The 27170-nt window shown below is 42.3% G+C and overlaps 2 protein-coding genes across 3 annotated transcripts; one reads left to right on the top strand and one right to left on the bottom strand.

Annotated features, from left to right (window-relative positions):
* The first annotated feature begins 1386 nt into the window (after positions 1-1386).
* Positions 1387-10080, top strand: pkd2 (polycystic kidney disease 2). 2 transcript variants are annotated; one of them, XM_084465699.1, is made up of 15 exons: positions 1387-2299; positions 2477-2590; positions 3521-3654; positions 3817-4067; positions 4363-4587; positions 5113-5341; positions 5628-5798; positions 6073-6254; positions 6477-6597; positions 6862-6960; positions 7072-7193; positions 7426-7543; positions 7656-7816; positions 8414-8561; positions 8863-10080. In XM_084465699.1, the coding sequence occupies exons 1-15, from the start codon at positions 1858-1860 to the stop codon at positions 9061-9063; spliced, it is 2718 nt and encodes a 905-aa protein (XP_084321825.1). In that variant the 5' UTR covers positions 1387-1857; the 3' UTR covers positions 9064-10080. The 2 variants fall into 2 exon arrangements, with proteins under 2 accessions (XP_084321825.1, XP_084321824.1); XM_084465698.1 differs by having other exon boundaries at positions 7653-7816.
* Positions 10081-10581: 501 nt separating this feature from the next.
* Positions 10582-26614, bottom strand: LOC311340807 (broad substrate specificity ATP-binding cassette transporter ABCG2-like). Its single transcript, XM_084465697.1, has 16 exons — positions 26611-26614; positions 24761-25008; positions 22603-22662; positions 22397-22511; positions 21642-21794; positions 21229-21386; positions 20579-20730; positions 20262-20363; positions 19331-19590; positions 15662-15744; positions 14738-14827; positions 14314-14438; positions 13735-13889; positions 13355-13444; positions 12446-12555; positions 10582-10927 (listed from the first exon to the last, which is right to left on the bottom strand). The coding sequence occupies exons 2-16, from the start codon at positions 24985-24987 to the stop codon at positions 10780-10782; spliced, it is 2028 nt and encodes a 675-aa protein (XP_084321823.1). The 5' UTR covers positions 24988-25008; positions 26611-26614; the 3' UTR covers positions 10582-10779.
* Between the last annotated feature and the right edge of the window lie 556 nt (positions 26615-27170).

The following is a 27170-nucleotide window of genomic DNA, read 5'->3' as shown; positions in this document are numbered from 1 at the left end:
TTTCAAGGAATTTGGGAACTGGTCAAGGGAAATAGTCATTATAGATTATTTGGGTCTTTTTTGGATATTGAATAATTGCATTTATTCTGAAACTTGGAGTTTCCACAGGTTAGACCTACCTGTTCTCCTTTGCAGCGCTCAGGACCCTTCCAACCCTCGGTCAAAAATGCCGTGAATAGTTCCAGATTCTAAATACCTTGACTGTTAGACAACATTTATATGACATATGGAACTCAAGTCCCAGTTTATTAATTACTGAAACTTATGAGAAATATTATTTTATGTTTATGACATGAAGCGTTTTAAGGCACAGAAAAGAAAACAGAACTATTGTAGTGTAGAAGTAGGCTAGGCCTACAGAGTTTCACCAGAATAATTCAATTATTCTTGAAACTTGCTTTAGGCAAACTGTTTTGATTGTTCAGTGAGTGAAAGCTATATGGTTTGAAAACATATTTGATTGGGCTTTGTTTTCAGTCCAGCTTTTGACTGAATGTTACAGCACAAAACGTTACAAAAAAGCTTGCTTGTTCTGCATTGCCACTAAATGTACCGTCAATAGGCTATAGATACCTAATGCGCTTATTGTTGCAGACGTTTCGATGTCTATCACAAGTCATTCAGCACCACCGAATGGTCAAATGATTTTCTCCATAGCATAAAAATCGACCAACTCCAGAGCTTGCTCTACTTTTCAGATAAAAAAAAACCACGAATGTTGTATGTTAATAAAACATTTACATAGCCATAATAAGAACTAGAGATAATAACTAATAACAATCACAATATACGTTTTATTAGTTATTATCTTAATATTATAAGATAGTATCATAGCTTTTTTGTTTTGTTTTCTAGTGTCAGACGCATAATACAGTGCATCCATGGGTCAGACACCCTAGAGGCAGACACCCGCGCACCATGCCGGCCTATTCACTTGTTGCTATGGCAGCCGAAGAATCAAACAGATGTGGTTATGTAATTACAAACCCACGCATCTTCTTTTTTATACTTTTTATACTTCTTAGGCTGTTCGTTGATAATCATTCCATGAGACTGCATTTTAAAAAAAAAATAAAATGCTTTGTACAAAATAACTTAGATGAAAGGAAACATGAAATACAAAAAAATTGGTAGGCCTATTCTTTTATCAGTTATGAATTATATTGAAAGCACGCACGTAACTTTGCTGAGCGAATCATCATTGAACCCGCGTAATTAAGACCTTATAGACCTACATAAGTCAAAGGTTTATAAAAGTTTGGCTTGATCCAATGTCCCATGTTGAGATCTGTGACGCCATGACCTCTAATGTAACCGGATTCCTCAGCAAATCAGAACCTGGGTTTTCTGCTAGGAACAGCCAGGAACAAGATGGCTGGCTCCAGACGAGGAACGCATTTTACTTCCATTACATAAACAAGACATATCCCCAGCCGCGACACTTACAACGGTCCAAGTGTAACGGGAATGAAGAACCTGGGCAAATTAGGATGGCGCGTTTTGCTTCTGCAGAGTTTTAGTTTATAGCCCGACGAAAAGTTATTCTAAACTCTCTGGGACCAGGTTTTGGACACTATTTTTTACTTTCTTCTTTGAACTATGGATTTGTTAGAATTAGTTTCGTTAGTAGGTTATTGTTGGCGACAATGTAGTCTAAAGTCTTGAGCATCTCCGAAAAATAATCGTATTCGTTAACATTTATATTTTGGACGTCGTTCTCACAAAGTTTGGACGGTATTCTGGATGCGTTTCCTTCATCATGCGCGAAATGTGCATTTGACTAAAGGCTAGACAGTCGTCGGGATTAAAGCCATTTTATTTTTGAGGTTGGTCGGTGCCCTATAAGGACACTTAACCATGGCGTCGACTCGAGTGAGATCACAACAATCTCAAACTGGCAGGAACCCCGCGGGCACACCTAGCGGCTCCGCGCCGCACAGATTGGACTCAAAGTCGGAGATCGAGATGGAGAGTATCCAGCATCAGGACTTGGGCTTGGGAGGAATCATTGGGGCGCCGTCTCCGCCTTCGCGGCAAGCCTGGAGTCGGGATAACCCGGGATTCGAACCCGAAGAGGAGATCATGGAGGCCAACTGGCCGCCAGCGAGTCCGGGTAGGAGATCTGTGTCGACAGCCTCGAGCAGTAGTTGCAGCAGCGGCGTAGGTAGCTTCACCGGGGTCGGGGGCAGCGGCCACAACCAGCGCGGTGGACTGTACCCCTCTTCCACAGCGAATACCCAGCGGCAAGACAAGCACGAACACCGGAGCTGTATGAAACAAATACTCCAGAAAATCAGAAGTGAGTAGGCTACCTATTGGCTTCACATTAAAGCTCTGTAGCCTACCATCTGATATAAAGAACACCCTCGCATTACTATTTAAAACATGTTAATTATAATAATAGTGCATTATTATTATTATATACTAATTATCAATATAAAATTTGTTTTGGTTATAATGTTTTGGTTTGTTGCAGTTTTGTGGGGTACAGATCTGATGGAAGACAGTGACAGCAGCAGAGAAAGATACCTGAGAAACTTACTGAGGGAAATGCTAACCTACTTCAGCTTTCTCATCATTACCTGCATCTGTAAGTAAACTCTGATATCATGCAAATGGTGCCTGTTAAATATACCATACTACTTGGTACAATACAAAGTGATGGCAAGGTATTCAGGCACCACAGTCAAATCTGTTATGATGTAATGTTTCAAGAACAGTCAAGCTACTGTATTGGTGACCATAAAAAAAGTGACTTTCCTACCTCTAAATTAGTTATTCAGTAGCTGGAAAACTAACCTGCCAGGCACGTTACCACTCCAAGCTGCCTACTGTGCAAAAAAGAAGCAATAGCTAAATGTTTAACTGAAAAACCCATTTCAGTGGTGTGTAATTGAAAGACTATTGGTGAAGTTTCTCCAGTCTTTTGAGGCTCCAACGGACGATGCCAGCATGAGGTTTAGGGTGGATCAGGAAATGACTGGCTTATGACTTTTTCCTATTTCTTTTTTTATGTTAGCCAAGGGAAAAAAGGAGAACATTGCATGGTTTTTATGACTTATTGTGTTGTATTAGCAAGAACCATACAGAAAGAAAATAAACAAATACCGGTAAATACAACAAAAACATTACAATCTATTTAAATCTATTTCTTGAAGATGAGAGAACATTTAATTCATCCAGAAGCGACATTCAGGTGTTACAGCAGCAACATATCAGCAAATCAACAAACAAGCTTGCTGTAGCTTTATACTGATTGTTTAGTGAACATTTGCATGTTCATTGCTTGCGTTTCACTGTTTTTATGGATTTGCATCTAAACAGGTCAAGGCCTCTCAATCATAGGCCTGGATTTGGTAGCTGGTGCTGAAAGAAAGTCTCCCTTTTCTTAGAATGTCACTGGCTCTCAGGGCCGGTTGGATGTCCCAGGAGGAGAAACACAACTTTTTAAGTTACATGTGTCAGTTGCATGTGCTATGCTAGCACGCGACTTGGCTTCAACGGCTCTGCTCTTCCACAGTGACCTATGGGATGGTGAGCTCCAACATGTACTACTACACCAAAGTTATGTCTCAGCTCTTCCTCGACACACCGCTGTCTGCTGGGAACCATGCCACCTTTAGAAGTCTGTCCACCATGGAGGACTTCTGGAAGGTAAACCTGGCCCAGCAAACTCCCAGCACCTTTGGTCTGGGAGTCAAACACCCAAACCACTACACTGTCCTGCCTTCCACAAGGCAACTCCCTCACTCAAAATTAATCTAAATACCATTTCTTAATGTTCTAACAAAATGCTTCAAACTTTCTTGCCAACAGTTCACAGAGGGGCCTTTCCTCAATGGCATGTACTGGGAGGTGTGGTACAACAACAAGAGTCTCCCAGACAACCAGAGCCTCATCTACTATGAGAACCTGCTCCTTGGGGTGCCTCGCCTCCGACAGGTCAAGGTGCACAACCAGTCCTGCACCATCCACCGGGACCTCCGCAAGGAGGTGCAGGAGTGCTTCAATATCTACACTCCCAGCAACGAGGCCACCCACCCCTTTGGGCCCAAGAACGGAACGGCGTGCGTTGAAGCTTTACATGTTGTTTGAAATGTGTTGGGTTTTAAAAATTTGTTAATTCATTGTTCAAATCCTACATATGATCTCAAGAGTAACATGTAGCCTGGTGGCTTAACGGCTAGTGTAATATCCACAGGCCATTTAACATGTAGCAACCCAGGTTCAATCTCATTTCCTTTATTTTTCAACCACTTTCCTGTCTTTCTTCACTGTGCCATTCATAAATCCAAATTCAATACTCTTCAATACTACTCTACAGCTTTCTTAATAGTCGTCTTCTCTTCGCTGGGTGCTCAGGTGGATGCATACAGAAGAGGGCCGGCTGAATGGGAGTGGGTACTGGGGCCAGGTGTCTACGTATGGAGGGGGGGGTTACTACCAAGACCTTTCCCGCACCAGAGAGGAGTCTGCCCTTCAGCTGGCTCTCCTCAAAGAAAACCTCTGGCTGGACCGAGGCACAAGAGCCGTCTTCCTCGACTTCTCCGTCTACAATGGAAACATCAACCTCTTCTGTATTGCCAGGTAGGACGTTTACCCAGTTAGGACATAGGGAGAAAATGGCGGGGTATTTGCAGCTTAATGTGTAATATTCAACAGAAAACCTAATATAGATTGAAAATAAACAAATATATCATCAAATACACACTGGTTGTTTAGTGAACATGTGCATGGTAGCCTACATCACTTGTGTTTCACTGTGTTTATGGATTAGCATCTTAACAGGTCGAGGCCTCTCAATCGTAGGCCTGGATTTGGTAGCTGGTGCTGAAAGATAGTCTCCCTTTTTTCGCAATGCCGCTGGCTCTCAGTGCCGTTGGGATGTCCAAGGAGGAGAAGCAAAACTTTTAAGTGACGTGTGTCAGTCGCATGTGCTAGGATGCTACTTAATTTGCCATGTATCGCCTTACCCAGAGGTAAAACATTTACCCAAATAATCAAGCACAATAGTCAAAATGTGTTATCACCATTATTTTACCTACTAACGTACGCAATTGTGGGATAAGAAGGCTGTGTGTCGTTAATCCCCTTTTTTCGTGATGTGTTCAGGCTTTTGGTAGAATTCCCTGCCACCGGAGGGGTCGTCACTTCATGGCAGTTTCAAACAGTGCGTCTGATCAGATATACATCGAGCTGGGACTACTTTGTCGGGGTTTGTGAGGTGGCGTTCTGCATCTTCATCTTGTACTACGTGGTGGAGGAGGTGCTGGAGATCCGCATCCACCGTCTGCACTACTTCAAGAACCTTTGGAACTGTATGGATGTTCTTATGATCATGGTGAGAACCAGCACGAGGCGTCTGTCTGAGGAACCTCTTGGTGGGGAGGTCTCCTGTATACAAGGCATCGATTAAACTTCTAAAAAGAAGTTGAACAAACTTAAAACAATTTAATCTTTTGTTATTAAAAGTAGTTGAAACCAACTTTTGATATTAAATCATAATTCAGTCTGCAGAGCAAATACAATCCTCATGTTTTGTATTTCATATCTTACTTGCTGTTGCTCGTAACCACTACAGTGTCATAATTCAGGACTTTTGTCCTCATGTTGTATTTCTATTTCAGCTGAGTGTGGTTGCTATCATTATGAACATCACGAGGACGTCCATGGTGAGCAGCCTTCTCGGAGGCCTGATAGAGAACCACAACGCTCACCCCAGTTTTAGATCCTTGGCCGATCTCCAGGTCCAGTTCAACCACGTGGCGGCTGTGATCGTCTTCTTCTCCTGGGTCAAGGTGGGTCTCAGAACTCAGAAGCCCTTACAAGATAAGCATACAGGAAGATCAGATTTGACAGTAGACTCCGGTCCTTCTCAGCCTATAAGAAAGCTTTACACAAGTCAGTTGATGGAATGTTCCTTCAAGTGATGGGTCTTCAGAAAAGATGGGTTTTCAGAAGAGATGGGTCTTCTGACGTCTTTGAAGCTAGGGAGGCATTCTGCACATCAGGAGCTAGGCAGGTCCGTGAACTTGATCACTGTGGTGCTTCTTTGTCTTTTGGTTTTCTCAGCTCTTCAAGTTCATCAACGTGAACAAGACCATGAGCCAGCTGTCCAGCACCATGTCCCGCTGTGCCAAAGATCTGGTGGGCTTCGCCATCATGTTCTTCATTATATTCCTGGCGTACGCCCAGCTGGCCTACCTGCTGTTCGGCACCCAGGTCAACGACTTCAGCTCTTTCAAGGCCAGCATGTATGTACAAACACGCTGATACAAAGACAACTCCGATTTGGTTGCTTATTTGGCTGTGTTCTCTTTCCTTCTACTAGGGGTCTCGATTGCATCCACATTATTGTATAAGGGGCTATTGTATAAGTGGACAGAAGCATCCGCAAAAGGGCATCCACTGAAATGTATAACCTCTTGTCTAAAGGCTGCATAGGTTGTTTATGTTTGTCTTGTATTTCTGTGTAGTTTTACCCAGTTCCGCATTATCCTGGGAGACTTTGAGTTCTCTGAGATAGAGGAGACTAACCCTATCCTGGGACCAGTCTACTTTACAACCTTCATCTTCTTCATCTTCTTCATCCTTATGGTAGGTGCACAATGTTCTCTGTTTGTCTCAAAGCATTTTCATTTTTCGTCATTTGTCATGCATTCAATAACCCTCTCGAGGAGTAGATACGTTCAGAAATTGAGCAGTTGGCAAACAATTTGCTAGGTAGCTCCCTCCAATTATGCCCAACCAAAAGTGTCCAATTTTGGAACGGGTCTACAGGAAGGAGGCGAGTTTAACAAAAATGTTGATATATATTTATATATATTTATATATATATATATATATATATCTTCCCTCCAGAATATGTTCTTGGCCATCATCAACGATACATACTCAGAGGTGAAAGCAGACATGTCCCAGCAGAGGACTGAGATGGAGATGACTGACCTCATTAAGAAGGTAAACCCATCCTCCCCATCCAGCTTCTTTTATGGCTTTATGGCTCTTACCAGAGCCCAGGTTTACCTAACGAAATTGACTGTTCATGCCCCTCTGCCCGGTTCCTCCCAGGGCTGTAACAAGGCCTTGATGCGTCTGAGGCTGAAGAAGACAGCTGTGGACGACATCTCTGATAGCCTGCGTCAAGCTGGAGGAAAGATGAACTTCGATGAGCTCCGCCAGGATCTGAAAGGGTGACCACAACCTGACCGATTTGTTCATGGTGGCAGGATAGCGTTGTCGCTAGGGCATGTGACTCCTAGCCGAAAGGTACTAGGTTTGATCCGCAGTGTCCGTAGTGGCATCCTAGAGCAAGCTGGCCAGACCCCTTCCCCTGCTCCTAAATGACCCATTCCATGTGAGTGGCTGTGCACAATCGTGTCTGCTAAACGACTAAAGTTTCCTCCTTCATTCCTCAACACACAGAAAGGGGCATACGGATGCGGAGATCCAAGCGATCTTCGCCAAGTACGATCACGACGGGGACCAGCAGCTGACGGAGCATGAGCATCAGCAAATGAGAGACGACTTGGAGAAAGAGAGAGTGAGCGATCATCACTTTTCTACTTTCTACTTCCTCTACTTCCTTAGTGGCCAGACACTGAAGTGTGTAAACCTGCAGATGATCAGTGTGTTGTTCTCCATACACTTAGGAGGACTTGGATATTGAACCCAATTCGCTAGCTAGACCCACTAGTGGGAGGAGCTTCCCCCGGACCCAGGAAGACTCGGAGGAAGACGATGACGAAGACAGCGGCCACAGCTCTCGTCGCCGCGGGAGCAGCTCGGGCGGAGTGGCGTATGAAGAGTTTCAAGTGTAAGGACTTTTTTTTAAAGATTTATTTTTGCCTTTTTTCAGCTTTATTATAGAGAGGAAAGTGTGGAAGACAGAGGGGAGGACATGCAGTAAATGACCCAGGCCGGAGTCGATCCTGGGTCTCTGCGATTAGGACTGTGCCTATATGGTATGCGCCTTAGCCCAGTGCACCCTGTAAGGACTTTAAACGGACCAAGATGCAGTATGCTGTAACTGTCAGAAATAGCTATATTCAATTAAAATGTCTCACTCCTGACTTTGTAGTTTGAAAACACAATGATGCTCAGAGATCATTTACAATTTTCCAAAGGCAATGCCCACATTTTCTGAATGCTTCCGAATATATTGTTGCCACTGTGCAACTAAAAATACCACATTCCAGGTCAATAAATATGTATTCAGCTTTAACTGGTCAGAGAAACGGACCTCAAATATTACATGATTCACTACTCACGCCTACGAAGAGACAAACCATTTGACACATTACCAAGTGTCTAATTTTGCCCAAATTGTCATAGTTTCCTCATTACGGACCTCACACACAATATTATTTACAGCATGAGGACTAACACACACACCATCTCTGTGCGGGGTCAGGCTGGTGAGGCGCGTGGACAGGATGGAGCACTCCATCGGCAGCATCGTGTCCAAGATCGACGCGGTGATCGTGAAGCTGGAGGCCATGGAGCGGGCCAAGACCAAGAGGAAGGACGTGCTGGGGAAGCTCCTGGATGGCGTCATGGAGGTGAGGACCACGAGCTACAATAACATATGGTTCATGCCCCCCCCCCCCCCCCCCCCCCACACACACACACACACACACACCAAACTTTATTAAACAATTCATTATGGTGATAGTGTATTGGTAGTGTAGTGTATCCAGAATAAGTGTGGGGAAAACTCAGATCCGTCCAGTCTCTTTAATATGTTCTTCCATCACACCACACAGAATACATAAATTCTTTACTCATGTCCAGAAGTGCTTCAGACTTCTAAACCTTCAAAATGAACACTGATCTCTCCATCTATCCCCTCGTGGCCAATAGGATGAGAGGATGGGCCGTGACTCGGAGGTTCACAGGGAGCAGATGGAGAGGCTGGTCAGGGAGGAGCTGGAGAGATGGGAGTCCAACGACACGGTGTCCCAGGTGGGCCACCCCCAGACCGTCACCCCCCGTCCCCGCCCGCCCTCATCGCTGTCCATCGACGGCACAGAAGCTGCTGCCAACGGGAGCGCCCATATTTGAAGACCTGCGGCAACCATTTTGGATCTGTTTTGGAATGCGTTTTAGCAAAGAGTCCTCTCTCTCTCTCTCTTCTTCCCTGAAATATCTCTACGATCATCATCGTTCACGCTCATCGGAGCAACCAAAGGGATTATCAAAGGTTTATTCATGGTAAAATATTTTTTGGGTCAAATTTAAACTTTGTTTTGCAATCACATGTATTTTATATAGCTATATAAAAGACTTTGACAGTGGGTGAAATATTGAGCTGTGAATAATGTGTATTATGAGGTACGCCCAAAGGACATAGTCAAAAATTATCTTGATATTATTTTTCTTGAGAAAAGCAAAACAAGATACTTGTTATAAAATACCAAACGATAACGTGAAGCCATTTCAGTATTAAATGCAAAAATGGAAGGCCAGTTGATGCAATATCACGTATTTACTTTAACAGCTTTTATTTAAAAAAGCTGAATGACTTAATTATTGTTGTATATCCATTGTAACATTTGACCAAACAATTAAGCATAACCATTGTAGTATTAAATGCAAATAATGTAGAACAGTTGATACAATTTCCCTAGCCTACAAGCTTATGTGTTAAATTTGAAGTGTTTAAAAGCTGACTTTTTTTTTTTTTATTATTATTGATGTATACCCATTGTAACATATGACCAAACGATGAAGGGAACAAGTGTATTACAATTGAATAGTTTATCAAATCCTCCATCCTACAAGCTCATTTGTGTCAAAACATATGCAGTAACGACTTATTACATAAAATGGCTGAATGGCTTTTTATTATTGTATACCAATTTTAATATTCCACCAAATATCAAGCAAGGATTTTATTAATTTCTTATTTTGGTGTCTTATTGTACTGTTAACATAACTTGCGGAACTGTGTCATATCTAATCATATTGCATTTGTGTTACCCACCACTTATCAATTTATGATACATATTGTAACTTGAAACAAACTTCAATTTGGAGTGCATCTAGTGTTCATGGGAACCCCATGCTTTTATTTTGTAAGTGCAGGCCTAATGGGCCTTATTATTGTAGCTTGATTTGTATACATTCCTTTTTCAAAATAAAGTGTTATAATCTAATGCCTCACTTAATTATTTTTCTGTTATATAGATTGAATTTTCCTACTGTAAGAGAAGGCATCCTACTAGACTTAAAAAGGCTGGTTAGTTATATATAATGTATTTACCTACTGTTGGAGAAGGCCTCCCACTGGGCTAAAATATGTTGAATGTCATAGATTTTATTTTCCGACTAAGAAAAGATTACCATTAGACTACATTAAGTGGTTGAATACTTGGCAGTGAGAAATTTTAATATTGATTATAAATTCCTTGACACATTTAAGAACAAGGGTATAAACATCTACATGATTTAAAAAAACATTCTTTTAACAAACTTCACATACAAAATGATAATCAAGGACCATGAAAATGGATGCTAAACTGCAGCATGTCATTTAAACTGTCATTTTAACTTTAAATTTAAAATGAATACTTTAAATTTTCTGTGAACATAACATACTTAAACAATTTAAAGAACAATACTAAAACAAAAGAACAAAACAACGTAACAATTCAGGTATTCTTCACATATACAAAATGATCTAAACAAGTGCAGTAGATAGGCATGTTTCCAAAGGGGCAAGATATTTAGTAGAGACGGTTGGCTAACTGCCACTTCTATCCTACCAGAAGGACACTTTTAGGTGAATTTCTTGATGAATCTGAGTTTGAGATAGGCGATGATAAGGAAGATGGCCATCATGAGCGCCAGAGCCAGGTGGTTTTCCCACAAGCCCCAGTGGCTGTAATTGATGCCCAGGTAGTCCAGGTGCTGCTCCCCAGTGCACCTGCAACAACGTCATGCAGCACTTAGACATTTTACTACCACTATTTAGTCCTTTATCCAAAGGTGACTTTTCATAAATTATTCAACATAAATCATATCATTGTAGAGTAGGCAGGAGGTTATGCATCTTGCTGGAAGAAGAACTATTTACGGCTAGCTGTTCATCCATCAGCTGCTTTTAGCCCATACAGGTACAGGTAACATACAGGTAATAAGGAGCAGGTTTAGGTTCTGGTAGGACGCCATCACTGGGGAACCCAGTAGCTCTTGCCAGTTAGGCCCACACACTAGCATTAACAACATTAACTTTAATATAAAACCCTGTAAGAAGTTTGATTTGTGTCTGCCAAACCACAAGTTTTATAAACTACTCTAACTCAAGTAAAACAAGGAGAGGCCAATTCAGAGAGGTTGGAGGGTGACTGCAACCATAATACCGTTGATGATCCTTAATACAGGATTAAGGATCATCAGCTTTGGTCACCGTGAACAGAACAAGGGTATAATAATCTCAGTGGTATTAAGTGTACAGATTAGCAATGGCGTGAAAACTACAACAGCAGATTTTGAAAGATTTTGAATTTTAATATGTGAAAATAGAATTGTGAATGGAGGAAATTGGTTAATAAATCGAATTCAAACATAAAAAAAATGCTTAACATTTAAATTGCTTGGCATTGGATTTGAAATTATGGGAGAATTTGACTTTACCCTTAGGAGGATTATAATCAACATCTTGCCTTATATGCAATATGAATGACATAAGGGTGGAGAAAACACAGAGTCTTCTGAGGAGACTCTTGGTTCTTAGAAAGTTCGTCCGATGTTCTATGCCACCAGTATGAACTAATATTCAGGCCTGGGGACTTAGACACAGCAGGGTGACACACAGCAGGATCATCCAGATAAACAAAGCATCTATACGGTTTGTTCAGGGACAGATTCCACCCCTGGCGTGAAGAGACTGTACAGTTGTCTTCAGGGCTTTAACAACAAGATATGTAAATGACACATGGATGACAGGGCCTGGTACAAAGTTAGGGAATGTTCAGACGAGGACATTGATCAATTAGATGATGACATATGGTAAACAATCCCAGAATAATGAAAACAACGGAAGTTGGTTGCTGGTGAAGCCATGTATGGGCATTGTTTGATAACAACCCTGCCTTGGAGATTATGGGAAGAATCACAGCAGCAAGAAAACGAAAACTGTTTGCTGAAGCTGAAAAGGCAGGTGTTCTGCAGACCAGCTCAGCTTCAGTATTACTTTAATACAGTTGTAAATAACTATAACTTATTTGGCAGTGTCCTGATCTCTTTCCTTGAGTTTAAATGTTGTACTTTCCACAACAATATTTACATTTTGGTTGATATTTCTTATTTAAATTCTGGTTGGTAGCTCTTTTAAACCATCCCTCACACTATTCTTGGCGGGAAACGGCACATAATTATAATAAAAATAATATAATTATATCATGATTTCATTCCTATGTAATTTCCGTAGAGCAACACTCACGCCTGCCCAGCGGGGGGCCTGCTGTGATTCCCCGGAGAGGAGGAGTTGGTGGTCCAGATGTCTTGAGTGTCGCAGAACCGCAGACCCACAAACTCATTGATCTGGAGGGCCTGTAGAGAGAGAGAGAACATGGATACTCTTTACCGTAATTACCAGAATATTGACTACATTGTACACAAGCCACACTTGCTAACAACTAAGGCTTAAAAAGAACCAACCTGTATATAGGCCACATCCATGTGAAGGCTGCAGTAACAAATCCCCAATTTAAAGTACATCAAATCTTACCCGAATCCCCCCCACGTGAAAGTTGCAAAGACCAACAAAGGAGCTGCAGATTACAAATTGATGAGTCCATGAGAAGCCTTTGAAATTCAATGATTCTGTGTTATATCAAAAGATTTCTATGCGATTGGCAGGATAGTGTCCAAATTATTACATGCACGGCTCATCATAGCTGCAGACCATTTATCATGTGAATGTAAGATAATTTTATCCAAGGTTGAATCTGTGCCAGAAAGAGAACAACATTTGGTTCACCACAAACAATGTAGCCTAATACTGGGGATGCGCCATCATGTAACATTTTAAATAAGGCTGTCGAGATGAAGACAATTAATTTCTAAAACGGTCAAATTGGTTGAGTACATTACCCAATTGGTTGCCTGTTATTATTAGTAGGCATCTTGTTCAACCTGTTTGTGCCAGTGGTGGATTACCATTTAGCGAATATATATCATGCAACCTTTCTGAAAAGCTATTTGTATAGAACACAGGGCATAATCACCGCGGAGCAAAATCACTGGGCAGCAAATTCGATGCAGAGCGATTTTGGTCACGCGGCAGTAATTTGTCTGATAAATATGTATATAGGCCTAAAATTGTGTTATTATGGCATCATAGACTCACCGCCAGGCCGTAACGGGGTATGCTGAAGTACTTCAGCCAGGCCAGCCAGTCCATGATGCTGGGCAGGTTCACCAGCAGCCCTGCGAAGATCTACAACACAACAACAACAACAACATTCAAGTGATTAGCAACCACAGCACACACAAAAATAAACAATACAATTAAACATAGAGAGTCCAATCCTCCAGACCAACAGAGAGAGACACACACACAGAAAGGAGGCAGGCAGACAGACAGACAGACAGAGGGACAAAAAGAAACAGACAGACAAAAATTTAGGCAACCGTGGAACAGACAAAATGAAGGCACATTTCAACACCAACTTCCCCGTCCCTCGCCCTTCCTCCAAAGCACATCCATATTCCTCTTCCTCGTCTCACCATCATGAAGACGAAGGAGATGGTGATGAAGAGGTTGGCCAGCGCCACCACGCTCTGGTCGGCCGAGATGGCCATGGTCATGGAGGTGGCCGTGTACGACACCAGCGTGACCGTCAGCATGAAGATGAAGAAGGCCTCCATGGAGACCTGCAGCCCTGCAACACAGCCCCCCCCCCCCAGTGGGACCCCAATGAGGAGAGGACCAGCAGGACAGTGCAGGGGCTATAAGGCGTCACATGACCCAGCAGCCCGTCCTGTGGGTGCCCATGAGCAAGCTGCCCGTCCACCTGCCCAGTCATTAATGACCCTGTCTGTATTCAATCCAAGGTATTATTCCAATAATATCATCCTCCATCATTTGATTTTGTATATTATTATTATAATGTATATATTGTGTATGTATATTATATTTGTATTACATAGTAGAAGTGTTTAAATCTGTCATTCATCACCGTTGTTAATGACGATTCTTTCTCAGTGGGTTTCTCAATGAAGAAAGGCACTTTGGATTGAGTGTCTGCTCAGTGTCTGGTGTTCAGTAGATACAGAGAGAAGTGAAGAGATGTTAACATTGGGTACCGATCATGAAGTAGGAGACGACGCTGAAGATGGCCGCGGGGATGGTGCGCAGGACAAAGATGTCCGACAGGACCTTGGACAGGAAGTACACGGAGACTCTGTAGTAGCCGCTGATGTACTCGTGCCTATTGGATTCATTCAATGATATGAATTATAATAGTATGAACAATACGTCAAATATATTTTTACAATAATGGCAAAAGCAATAATGACATGTATTTATACATTCACTTTCTTTACATAAATACATTATAAAATGTTGTCTTTAACCGTTTATCATGTTAATGATGAATCAAATGATGAATTAGCATTGAACGGAATTGCAGCCGTGTAGGAAACAGACTGCCCGAATGTGTACGGTTGCCAGGGAAACTGCGTCAAATCCAATATAAACTTTACAGAAACTAAAACAAGAAAAACCTACAGGAAGAGTTTCCTCTCTGATATGAAGAGCTCCGCGGCCGACACGCTGCTGAAACACTGGTTGGTGGTGATGAAGAACAGGGCCCCCATCCTGCACGAGGACACACAGGTCAGAGGTCAACGGGGGCGTCTGGTCCATAAGGGAGAGCTTCAGAAGAAGGGTTCAGCAAATAATGGGCCTATATGTTTTTACATTTCTGAGAATATGAGCAGCACATGCGCGGCATTTGGACTCAAACTATGAATCTGATCATGATTTACTCATTGGTTGCCAATCAATATATCTGACGGTTCACCACCACACTACTGTACCAATACCAGCGGGTGTTGGAGGACCCGCTGACCTCACTCCGATAGAAATGCAAGTCTCTGAGAGGGCTGCGTGTTTTGACACCTGCATGCTCTCTGGCCTTTGCACACAAAGGGCAAGCAAGTCAGATGTGTGTGTGTAAGCTGAACACATTGGCATCAGTTGTAGTCTCTACGAGTATTTAAGGTCATTATCGGGGAGATTTCTGAGATTAAATCATGGAGGGAGGAAGGGGAGAGAGAAGTAGTAAGAGTAAGAGAACTGTGAAGGGAAAATGTTGGCTAGTGACTAGTCTGAGTACCAGGTTGTGCCCGAAGGTACTGATCAAAGCGCTGCTAAGAGGATTAGTGATGCTGGAATTTATATTTACATTTAAAGACCTGGAAACCTGGAGAGAAAGGGGATCAATACAAATGCACAACGAGGCATTATGATTAAGACTCGCCGCAACAAAATGTTTTTTGTTACCATAAAACATTGCTATCAAGGTTGAAACTTAGGAAAAGATAATCCTCAACATGTCAAAACCACATCAATATTCTGAAAACTCTGAAATGGCGTTGCACAAACAATAAGGTTTTCCCAAAAATCCACAAATATAAAGCAATTTCCCACCTGTTCTGGATGCCACTCTGATCATTTTTGACCCCGAAGAAAATGGCCCCTACGATAAGTGCCAGGAAGAGGCTGACTCCCACCTGGTCAGACAAACAGACAAGGACATTATGATAGTGGAAACTAACACATTGTTAAAGAACATCTTGCATTATTTTGTTTGAGTGGAAAAGTGAGATGATAGGTAGGTAAGATAAGGTAGGGTATGTCATTTGAAACAAAATCACAGGCAAACTAACTCATGTGCTCACGGGCATTGCCCGTGAGCACAGGCAACCAGGTTGGTATGTAGACAGACAGGAATGCCATCCAATAATTTAATTCGGGCCAAACAAATGTTTGATTTTATTACAGGCCTGCGACAGCCACTGATAGCTACGACAGCGTATTAGGGACACGCATGATGATGATGATTTTTTACCATGACGAGATTAATGTTGACATTTCGAGAATAAAGTCAACATGTCGACAATAATCTCGACATTTCGAGAATAAAGTTGAAATATCATGTCGACTTTATCCTCGAAATGTCGACAATAATGTCGACATGTCCATTACATCATATGGAGAGAGTGAGACCTTAATTCAGACTCACTTGGCCGACGACTCATCAACATTTGATGATGATGATCTGGTGAAATTGTACTTTGGAAACAGGTTTAGCATCAAGGAAATACTCAATTACTCTCTAAATACTCTATTTTAGCCCAAAAACACAATGTGGTTATATGTGTAAGGACGTTGAAAAGGTTGTGCCAAAACCTTTGTCTGTACAGAAGGATAAATCAGACCAATTTGGAGGACGTGGTCACCTTCTTGCAAACTGAAATAGCTGGAAATGGGCAGAATCAAGGATATCGGTGGTTAAACTTGCGTGCAATACAGAGAGGCTGTACAATACAGAAGATACAATTGGACAACTGATCAAGTTGCTTGATCCTGAGGGTGTGGAACAGAGATGTGTGCGTCGTCTGAGACCCAGACATTATCTCAGCAAAGGTCCTAATGTGCTCTGGCACATGGATGGGTACGTTGCAATCAGTGGTTGCATTGAGGGTTTTAGTCGCTACATTGTGTGGATGGAGGCCTACACAACAAACAACGACCCAAAAGTAATAGACTACTATGTTTCATCCACTGCACTCTTGGGTGGATGCCCAGAGCGCTGACAGAGGGACTAACTTTATTCTCATGTTGACTTTATTCTCGAAATATCGAGATTTATCTCAACATGATATTTCATGCTATTTCAACTTTATGCTCGAAATTCTGAGAAGTCAACATTAATCTGGTCATGGTTAAAAAAAGTAAATAATCATAATGCGTGTCCCTAATACGCCGTCATACATAGCAGATATTTATTTCATTGTCAGATGTATTTTTTTTATCATTGATTGTGGTCATGATGTAGAGAGTGTTTCCAAAAATATGACCAAAAAAAAGCCTCTGAACCAACGGTTTCAGCTGGAATTCGAACAACATGAGACTTTAAAAAAATGTGTTTTTGGGTTGAGAGTTTTAGGAAAGAGGGAGGCGTGTTATCGTCATGGTTACGACCCACACCAACTTTGTGATGCTCTTTTAGTACCGTCGTTGTGAATAAAAGGGGCCACACACTGTTGGGTTATACTATACGTGTCCGGGAAGCCTGACACTCGGATGTGGGTATTAAATAAATAGCTTCTCAGACAGAGCTGAGCAGCGACACACATACCACGGCGTTCTACTACAAGCGTCCGAAAAGCTAAACTTAGCTAAACTCTCGCGGACGCTGCAGTCAGCCGGTGCCCAGACAGAGCTCCACACGTCCACACAAACCGCGCCGCCAGTGCTCCTTGGTCGTGGCGTCCGATTGCCTTGGTAATTCACTCAGACGGCACAAGAAGAACGCCACCTGCGTTCGCAATAGAGTGGAATGTTCACATTGTGTTTTGGGGAGAACGGAAAAATACACAGCCATAGATCATACCCCATTTTTCTCTAACCGGGGATTTTTTTATTTCCGAAACAGTGATAAAATGTCATAGATGACCATGTTGACGATCATTTAAGACAAATGACCACGGTAAAAAAAATTTAATAAATGTTTTTGGGTTCACTGGCTCTTTAAGACTACTGACCAACATGCATGACCAACATGGATTCATTCGTAGAGGCAGGGAGGGGGGGGGAAACAGGTTCGATATCCTACCTAGGATGACCTCTGACCCAATCATTTGACGGGGGTCAAGGTGACAAAGGGGTTTGGCAGGGTCGTGTGATGCTGCCCAGCGGAGGGTGAAGTCGTCCGCCCGGCGGGGGGGCGAGAGGAGAGCGGGGACGTGTCTCTAATCCCAGCGAGGCACCTCATGACCTCACTGAGTGGCGGTGTGGGGGGGGCCGCCCACACGGTTCCCAGGGCAATAAGCCAAAAAGGTTCAACCTCATTCCCCTCAGCTCTTCATGTGGAAGAGACCCCCACCCCACCCCACCTCCTCTCTGTCATGTGATGGCCCCAGCCTTGGGGGCCTCTGATGGGGCTGATATGATATCACTTCAGATCCCCGGACTCAACAGCCAAGGGCCGGGTCACAACAGTCACCAAATCCGATTAATGGGGCGCAGACCCCCCCCCCCCCCCCCCCAGCCGACGGGATTACTCAAGACTCTTATTTGGGGCCAATTAGCTGTTAATAATGCCTAAAGTGAGGAGACTTTTGGCGGTACTTCAACGCCACAGGAAAGCTAATGAGGCTAACCCCCCACCCCCAGCCCCGATCCTCCTCGCAACACTCCCCCTTCGTAGTCTCCCCATGACAACCAGTTCTCCGGTGTGTCATGTTTTCCAATGTTCCATCTTTAAAAAAAAAAAAAAAAGGTTCTGATCACCATGCACCAGAAGTTTTGAAAGAAAAGTAATCTTTTCAGTTGGTGCCATCCATTCATTCAGTCTGGGCTCTAGGGTCGAAACAAATAGAATAAAAAACAAGTTGGTGATACACAGCATAACCTTTGGATTGGACTCTGGATCCCCAATGCAGGATCTGTCTTCACCAATAGATAATTTACAAGAGATAGCTGACTTATGAGCTACTGAGATTTGGCACTAAATAAAAAACAGACCAAAACTGTTTGATCTCTTTGGACTCTTTTGTTTGGTCTCATAAGAATGTCTTGTATACCCAAGAACGGACTACCTAAAGACTTTGCAGCCCCGGGGCAAACCTATACCGTCTGCCGTAAAGATAGTGTGGCAGTGGCAACAGTGTGGAACAATGTGCACACGTTCATTTGGACATCGATATTGATAGACTGGCAGATGTTGAGCACTTAAACCGATGCATGTGGAAGCAGGTGCACAAAAATATAAGAAGCCACATAAACCTAGTCAGACCCTATGTTTGTTTTCCTTCTGTGTCCATGTCTGTCCTGTACACTTGTTCTCTTTTTGTCCCTGTCTGATTGTACTATTGTACTGTACTGTCAGTGTTATCTGATCATGTGTGTGACTGCTATTGAATGTGTATTTATTGAGTATATGCACTTTATTTGTACAGTGTCCTTGGGTACCGTCAAAGGCGCTTTAAAATGTATTATTATTATTATTATTATTATTATTATTATTATTATTATTATTATTATTATTATTTGGGTGGGGGGGGGGGGGCACCAGCGATCCTGAGGCCTTACCTGGGCCACAGAGGTCTGAGGGTTCAGCAGGAGGTTCCTAAAGGTCCTCTTGAGCACCCAGTAGAACTGGTGGCAGAAGGAGCTGTTGTAGGTGATGTTGCGGGCGGTGGCGGCGGTGCAGTGCGCCGTGCGGTGCTTGCCCTGGACGATGCGCTCCAGCTCGGCCCGTGTGGCGGCAGAGCAGCTGCTGGCCTGGTAGTCCTCCACCAGCCGGTCCTCCACGCTCTGCCGGCAGCTGCGCAGGTCCTCCACGGCCACCTCTAAAGGGAGACACCGTTGGGGGGGGGGAGGGGAGACGAGGAGGAAACGAGTGACTGTCATGGGCCGTATGCGCCGAGCGGCCATGCGCATTGTGTTCCCCGCCCCCCTCCACTCACCCAGCTAGGGCTTAGGACGGAGACGGAGATGTGAACGTCGACCACCAGAATGGTGTTCATGGTTTTAAGGTTTTACGTTTTGAGTCAAAGAGTGAAATACATGTTAGAAATGAATGACAATGTATTGGACTTGAAAATATGATCAAATATCTTTAATCAGTTTTCATATCACAAGTTGTTACATTTAATTTTTTTTCTCTTTTAAAAGAGGCTATGTACCTTTTCTTTTGGACGTGGAAGTACATAAGGGTTCTCAGACTAACCAACTTGAATCAAGTAATGATTTTCATTTCCTCTTTTTATTGAATGCTTTTTGTTTGTGTTGTATGCTGTGTGAATGCATGCTTGTATGTCTAAAAAAGGATATGCAATTTGAAATTTTGACCTCAGGAACCACAGCGCTCGTCTGTGTACGAGAGAGCTGATTGTGGCTCAATAAACATTTAAATTTCAATATCAACATAAATGTTTTTTAACCAGTTCTGCATCCAGGGTAAAGAAAAACATGGTGTTTTAGTGAGTCTGTATATGCATGTGTGTATGTGATGCATTACCTTCAGTGCCTTGCATCCTGGCCAGAGTAGATGCGTGGTAGTCTCCGTTGATCACATCCAGGAAGAAGTCTGCAGGGTTGTTGTGAGGCTCACAGGTGTAGCCTGGGAGAAGAGATGTTGTTATGGTTAATGACACTTCATTATGAACAGCAGTCAGCGCATCATCTTATACAACCCATTGGCCTCCAATAAACATTTGACCACGACCATGAACATTTTATTGAAAAACATAAATGTATAGACTCATTATACATTGCATCCCCATGATATAGTGCTTAAAGTTGGCATGTGGTGTTTCAGAGAGCGGTATGAATCACCGATATTGGTGAAGTAGTCCAAGGTGTCGATGGAGGGTCCATGGTAGACCATCTTGCCTCCCACCAGCAGGGTCAGGGTGTCAAACAGCTTGTAGATGGAGAAGCGAGGCTGGTGGATGGACATGACGATGGTCCGTCCCTGATTGGCCATTCTGCAAAGACATACCCAAAATAAGAATTTGGCACGTTATGTCTTACTTCAAGCATGCAGCAGATTCATTCATCAAAAGTGAACTACAGTGAATTTAAAACGCACATCATTAAGGAGCAGCTAGAGGTAAGGGCCTCTTGCTCAAGGATGCCGGCAGGTAGAATGCGGACCTTGGTATTCAATCCCAGAATTTGGCCACTAAACTATCCTGCCCGATGTTTAAGTACACAACGGCTGAGTGCCAATTCTGATACCATTTTCACATAAGGCTTTCAAATCGCATGCAGTACATACAAAAGACATTTACTTTTTAACCATTTTGTCATTGAGCAGACCCTTCTATCCAAAGCAGTGAACTTTCCTGTTTGTTGTGGCATACACGTCATTCATCAGCAGGTAGACGTTTCGACGGTAGAAGTTGGGATTTGAACACAGAACCCTCGCCACTACCACTACTACTCCTCGTTCCCAGAGGGCAGAGGGAGAGCCTGGTGAAGACCTTTTGAGCAGCAGCAGGACGGAGTTGGCGGTGCTGGCGTCCAGGCCGGTGGTTGGCTCATCCAGGAACAGCACTGATGGGTCCATGATCAGCTCCATGCCGATGTTGGTCCTCTTCCTCTCCCCCCCAGATATCCCCCGGATCATCTGGGTGCCCACCTGGCTCACACAAGAGTGAGGAGGGGAGGCAAGGATCAATGAGAGGAGGGATGAAACGAAGACAGTTGAGATATGCGATTGGGAGAGATCAGATTAAGAGATGAGGAGAAATTAGTTGCCATGGAAAATATTTATTAGATAGATTGGAGATTGGAGATTGAGAGCTGAGAGGATGAGGAGAGAAGAGATTAAACAATAGTTGTAGTAAGAGGATCAGCAGACATGAGCCGAAGAGTAACGGAGAGAGGGAGTTACCTTGGCGTCGGCCACCTTGGTGAGCCCCAGCTCTTTGATCAGTTGGCTGACCCGGGCCTCCTTCTCAGCCTGCGGGACGGAGCTGGGCAGCCGGAGCGCTGCAGAGAAGCGCAGGTTCTCCCTGACGGTGAGCGTGCCCATCACCACGTCGTCCTGTGCGGGGTGCAGTTAAAGGGGCGGTACGGTTAGCAAGGGGAGCTACGGTTGGATCGGTCTTTGGATGCTAGGCTAAAGTTGCTTATCTCAAGCGACAATAATGTTCACGTTTATATTCTGTATTTAAATTTCTACAACCTTTGCTTGTTTACATTTTTGGTGGGGGGGGAAACACAAGAAATGGAGTCTTCAAATGTTTTAAAAAACATTTGAAGATCTCCCAGTTCCTCCCTGTTTTAGAGACTTAACTGATCTAGCCGCATCTAATGTCTTGAGACTCCCTTTTTATTTACTCATCCTTTTTTATGTATTTATTTATTGTATTGTGTACTTGCTTGCAAGTTTTTAGTAAGACCACATACAATGTCTGCCATGGATTACCTTACAATAATGCTGCGTTAATGCTGCTTTACAATAATTTTACTGCTTGTTATCAAATACGTTGTATGTTGCCTTGGACAAAGGTGAAATTAAAGTAAAGAAATAATAGTTTAACTTGTGAATCATAATAAAAGCGATAATGATATTGGTCTTATTCTAACATGTGCACACACACAAAATACTTTCAAAATGATCATAATAGTATTATAATAGTAAACCTGAACCACGTAGCCTGACAGACACTTGAAGTTGGCCGGCTGAGGCACACCGTCTATCAGAACTTCTCCGGACAGACCCGCCGGATCCTTCCGGGCTGCCAGGATGTCCAGGAACCTGCGGAGGACATCGGGGTAGCCATGAAAATGCTACCGCGTCCATGTTAGTAAACAGCCCCGTTTGGTTAGGAGAGCAGCGTCGTACTTACGAGGATTTCCCGCTGCCGGTGGGTCCCAATATGGCATTGAGCCCGGGTCTCATCACCCCACTGTGAGTGGAAACATGTAGTACAATCATGTGCAAGTCTAGGTTGTGTTGTTTGATTTAGTAATAACAACAATTATTATAATGAATATTATGAAGGAGGCGATACCCTGTGTATCGGGCACAGGTACTATTCCAACCTGCTGTCCCATTTGCTAAATGTCATTCCCACTCTCTTTTAACCATCTATCCTGTCTTCCTTCCCAAATTTCTGTCTGGGATTTAAAAAACATGTTCAAACCAATCATATATCTTAAAACAGACTAAGTTATTATTAACCAACATTTGGTTATAAAAAAGAACATGCATTTACAATGTACATCAGTGTTTCCCACAGACCAGGTAGCAATGTGTGGTGCCCCCCTGCAGGGTTGGCAACTTTTGGTTTTTGGGCGGAGTGAGACTCTGTAGAATTTTATAGGGGTGGGGGGGGGTGGGAGTTGGATTGCGGGCGGACGGGATTATCGTGTTGGACTGAAATGATGAAGATAAAGATTGTAAAAGCCAACAGGTGTAAGGACCACAGTCCAGATTGTGTAGGGGGGGGTAATATATGTTAGCTAATCAGATGGACAGTGGCTATACAGTATAGCTAGTGTAGCTTTCCAACCCAATTTTGTGTAGCCCACCTTCGTGAAATGTGTGGGACAAAATGTGTGATAAACAGGAAAAGGCCCTGCCACACTTACCTGACACCTGGAATGGGGTCATTTTTGGGATTACTGTTGAACTATTATGTGTTCACCCGGCTATGAACTGAGACTTGATAAATCATATTATCAATATATAACATATCTTGCCTTTTCTCTCTATAGTGTAACACTATATAGTACCATTGATACACTTATTAATATTAACCATCATGAAACGTATAGCAATACTAACCCACTCTATATATATATATATATATATATATATATATATATATATATATATATATATATGTATATATATATCTCTCTCTCTTCCCCCTTACCTCGGGATTATCGTGTTGGATTGCGGGCGGACGGGATTGTTGACGGGGGGAAGGGTTGGTACGGGTTGGCGTAGTTGTTGACGGGGGGGGGGGGGAATCTAACGGGAGATCTAACGGGTATTTTTCTTTTTTTGGCATGACATTTGTTGTGAGAGAGTGAGATATTTATACTTAAAATTCGCTTTAAAATAAAAAAAGCAGAATCAATTTGTGGCGCTCGTTGTGGAATCTGTGGCGCTGCGCCACACATTGGTCTATGTATGGGAAACACTGTACATCAAATAGTCTTAATGTCCAACATTGCAGATATTTTTAAACAAAGATAGTATTAAAGCAGATACATAACAAAAACCATTTCAGACAAAAACATTGGAAAGATGGAAGAGAGATTTTTGGGAAAGGGCACAATGCTTAATTTGACTGCCTGGCAGGTGGCCCCATCATTTAGTGTAGAGAGATTATATGCAGGAACCCATGCTTAATTTCACATAATTAACACCAAGGCGGGAAGCGGTCCAAGAGTGAAAAGATGCTTTCTTCTTTCATGGGAAACGTCTGCCGTGTTTAACACATGTTTCAGAAAATGGTTACTCTGAAATCTATCTAATCTAAAGTCTATTTTCATGCGTCAGTTTAGAAACAGGATCTGCATTTGAAGAAGTCTTTTTTTATTCTGTTGTAATATTATTGATGTTCTATTTGAAGTTGGAGGGAGAAAAACATGGATAAATATTATACAATGATAATTATTATCATTAAACACATTTCTAAGAAGAGAAAATTGCTTATTACGTTTTATTCTTGGTCTCTTAAAAACAATACAAAATGTTTTTGAAAAAAATGACTAAGCGAGAGAGAGAAAGAGTGAGCGGGTAAAGATAAGAGAACATATAGAGTGATGTCATTAGGATTGTTTGAAGTCAACATCGTTTGAGGTTAAATTTAAGGTTTGAATATGTTATAGTTGGTTGAGGTTAAGGTTGGTTGAGGAGGTTAAAATCACTTGAGAAGGTTAAGGTTGTTGGAGGTTCAAGTTGTTGGAGGAGATGTGGTTAGTTGAGGAGGTTGTAGTTTGTAGAGGTTAAGGTTGGGTTGAGGAGGTTAAGGTTTTTTGAGGAAAGCTTACTTGAGGTCCACCAGTATCTCCCGGGTCACACGGCTGTTTTTTCCGATGCAGAAGAAGCTGTTCTTCAGCTGGACTTTGTATTGGATGTTATGGAAGCTGACGGTGGAGCTACAGGTCTGCTTTCCCTGCTCCACCGAGCTGAGGGTGGAGGTGGGACCCTTCAGTCCGTTTTTGGGGCTTATGTCGTCCAACATGGCGACGTTAATGTGGCCCACTTTCTCTATCATTTTCACACCACTGCTTGTATCCTGTCAATAAATTAAACTGCATTAATACAGCCTACTACGTGGAAAAACATAACAAATTATAAAATGTGTTCAACAGTATAAGATCGAATCAGATTTGAGATACAATTTACCAACAAATTAAAAAAAGATACACTAATGGCTAAATAAATAGCTTGAGAAGTAATTCTCCCAAGATTTAATATTTAAATAGATGCAATCGCAAAACCTAGTTGCCGTGTTCCCATGCTTCAACTGAATCTTTTTGATACCAATGGGCACTTTCCAACATGGGCATGCAAGCCCCTATAAAGTATGTATTTTTATACAGAATTTACACACATTAATTACTTTCTCCTGGCTCACCAGTCCCCCCCCCCCCTTATTGCTAACCCTATCTCTAATAAAGGACAATACAAGAGCCTAACCAAATAAACCTAGTGCCAACTTTTTAGACCTTTTTACACCTTTTTTGGTCAAGCTTATTTCCGTTAGTCCAGTATTAATCAAGATTCAATCCTGCGGCTGAACATTATGTTTTTCATAATTATTTTTGCTTCTGTCAGTCAGACTTCTGTCAGTGCAATGCAAAACGGACAGGCTGTGGAGGTCCTTTGTCCCCAAGGCCGTCCAGCTGTTCAACACTTCACAAAAGGGGAAGAGAGAATTTCTTCAGAACTTCTCAGCATGAGTCTCTCTCTCTCTCTCATTCACTACAGTTGACAGGCTATATTAGTCCCCTTATCTTGACTGTGGTCATAAACCCTGCAGGCTTTTAGTCTAATGTCCTTAAAATATATCATCATTGTTCCAAAAGTATATAATTCTGTCAAGCAATTCATGTTCATATCATGTTCATACTCTCACTGTATTTATTTATTTATATATATATATATATATATATATATATATATTCCTGCACTGTTTACTTTTCACTTTTCTTATCACTCGACATGCTCTGTACTCCTTACCTTTTAATTTTATTGTTATACCTGTGAGTGTTTTAGATTCCTTTTATGTGTGTGAGATATGTATGTATGTATGTATGTGTTACTGGATGCCTAAATGAAGAATAAATGAATGATGAATGATGAATAAAGTATCTAATTGTTTTATAAAACGCATACCAATCCATAGCATATCATACTGTAAACACATACTTTGAAGATATTAGGTGTTGAGAGTTAGTAAGCAAATAATGTGTAAAGTTAGCTTTACTGTCTTGCAGTTAAGTAGCATCTTCAGGAGTAAGCTGTTTTAATGTTATATTGGGCCTATATGTTATAGTTTTGCCACAAACGAGTTGTAAATAAAACGATATTGCTATTTGTATGAATCATTTCTGTAATCATAACTTGAAAACGTCGAGTCCTTTAAGAGACATGGTAGTACTTACGTGCTTGAGTCTTTCTGTAAATAACCAGCCCATCTATTCTTGTTTCGGTCCCCAGCTCACATAACAATGATTTAGGAGGGGTTCTTATGTAAAACAGGCTTTCTAGTATTACATCCATGTGCAATGTTAACTGGAAGTCCGGTGTGAATTAAAGTCAAGCGCACAAATAACCCGCAAATGATTACAAACTCTACACCAGCTGTATTTCAAGATGTAACACGTCCTCTTACCAGACCTCGGTTATTCAATCAGAGGGTCTCCTTGAGCCACGCGTTACCGGCTAGCCCCTGTGTGTCCTCGGCTGTATACCTCAGTTCTGTCCGACGGTGCTGGAGGACTCAACATGAGTGAAATGACGAACGGTTTCCCGAGGCTGGGCCCAAATAACATCAGGGCATGACAGGAGCGATTACAATCAAACACACACTCGTGGACGAGATGTTTTGAACCGCTCACTTGACCCCGAGGGTCTGACTGCTTGCCTGTATGTAATATGATTTGCTGCTGTCGCCACATTTTCTAACACATTTTTCTCTACGACCTCTTTTTGTTTCTTCCTCATTTCAGGTCATGTGGGTGAAATCAACTATTTAAATGTATAATAATCTGAGTAATGAAATTTGCGTAATGAAACAGTTCGGACTGAAGTCAAGAGAGAGAATGGATCTTGTATTTTTTGTAATTTCACTTAATTTATTAACTTGACATTCAATTTGAACAACATTATATCATATTGGGATTGTAATATAATATACATACCGGTCCCTCATTTGAAAATTAAAGTCGCAAA

Source organism: Micromesistius poutassou (genome assembly GCF_964030765.1).
Source record: "Micromesistius poutassou genome assembly, chromosome: 3".
Classification (NCBI taxonomy): domain Eukaryota; kingdom Metazoa; phylum Chordata; class Actinopteri; order Gadiformes; family Gadidae; genus Micromesistius; species Micromesistius poutassou.
The sequence above is the reverse complement of the archived record's forward strand: the minus strand, read 5'-3'. Positions and strand labels throughout refer to the sequence as shown.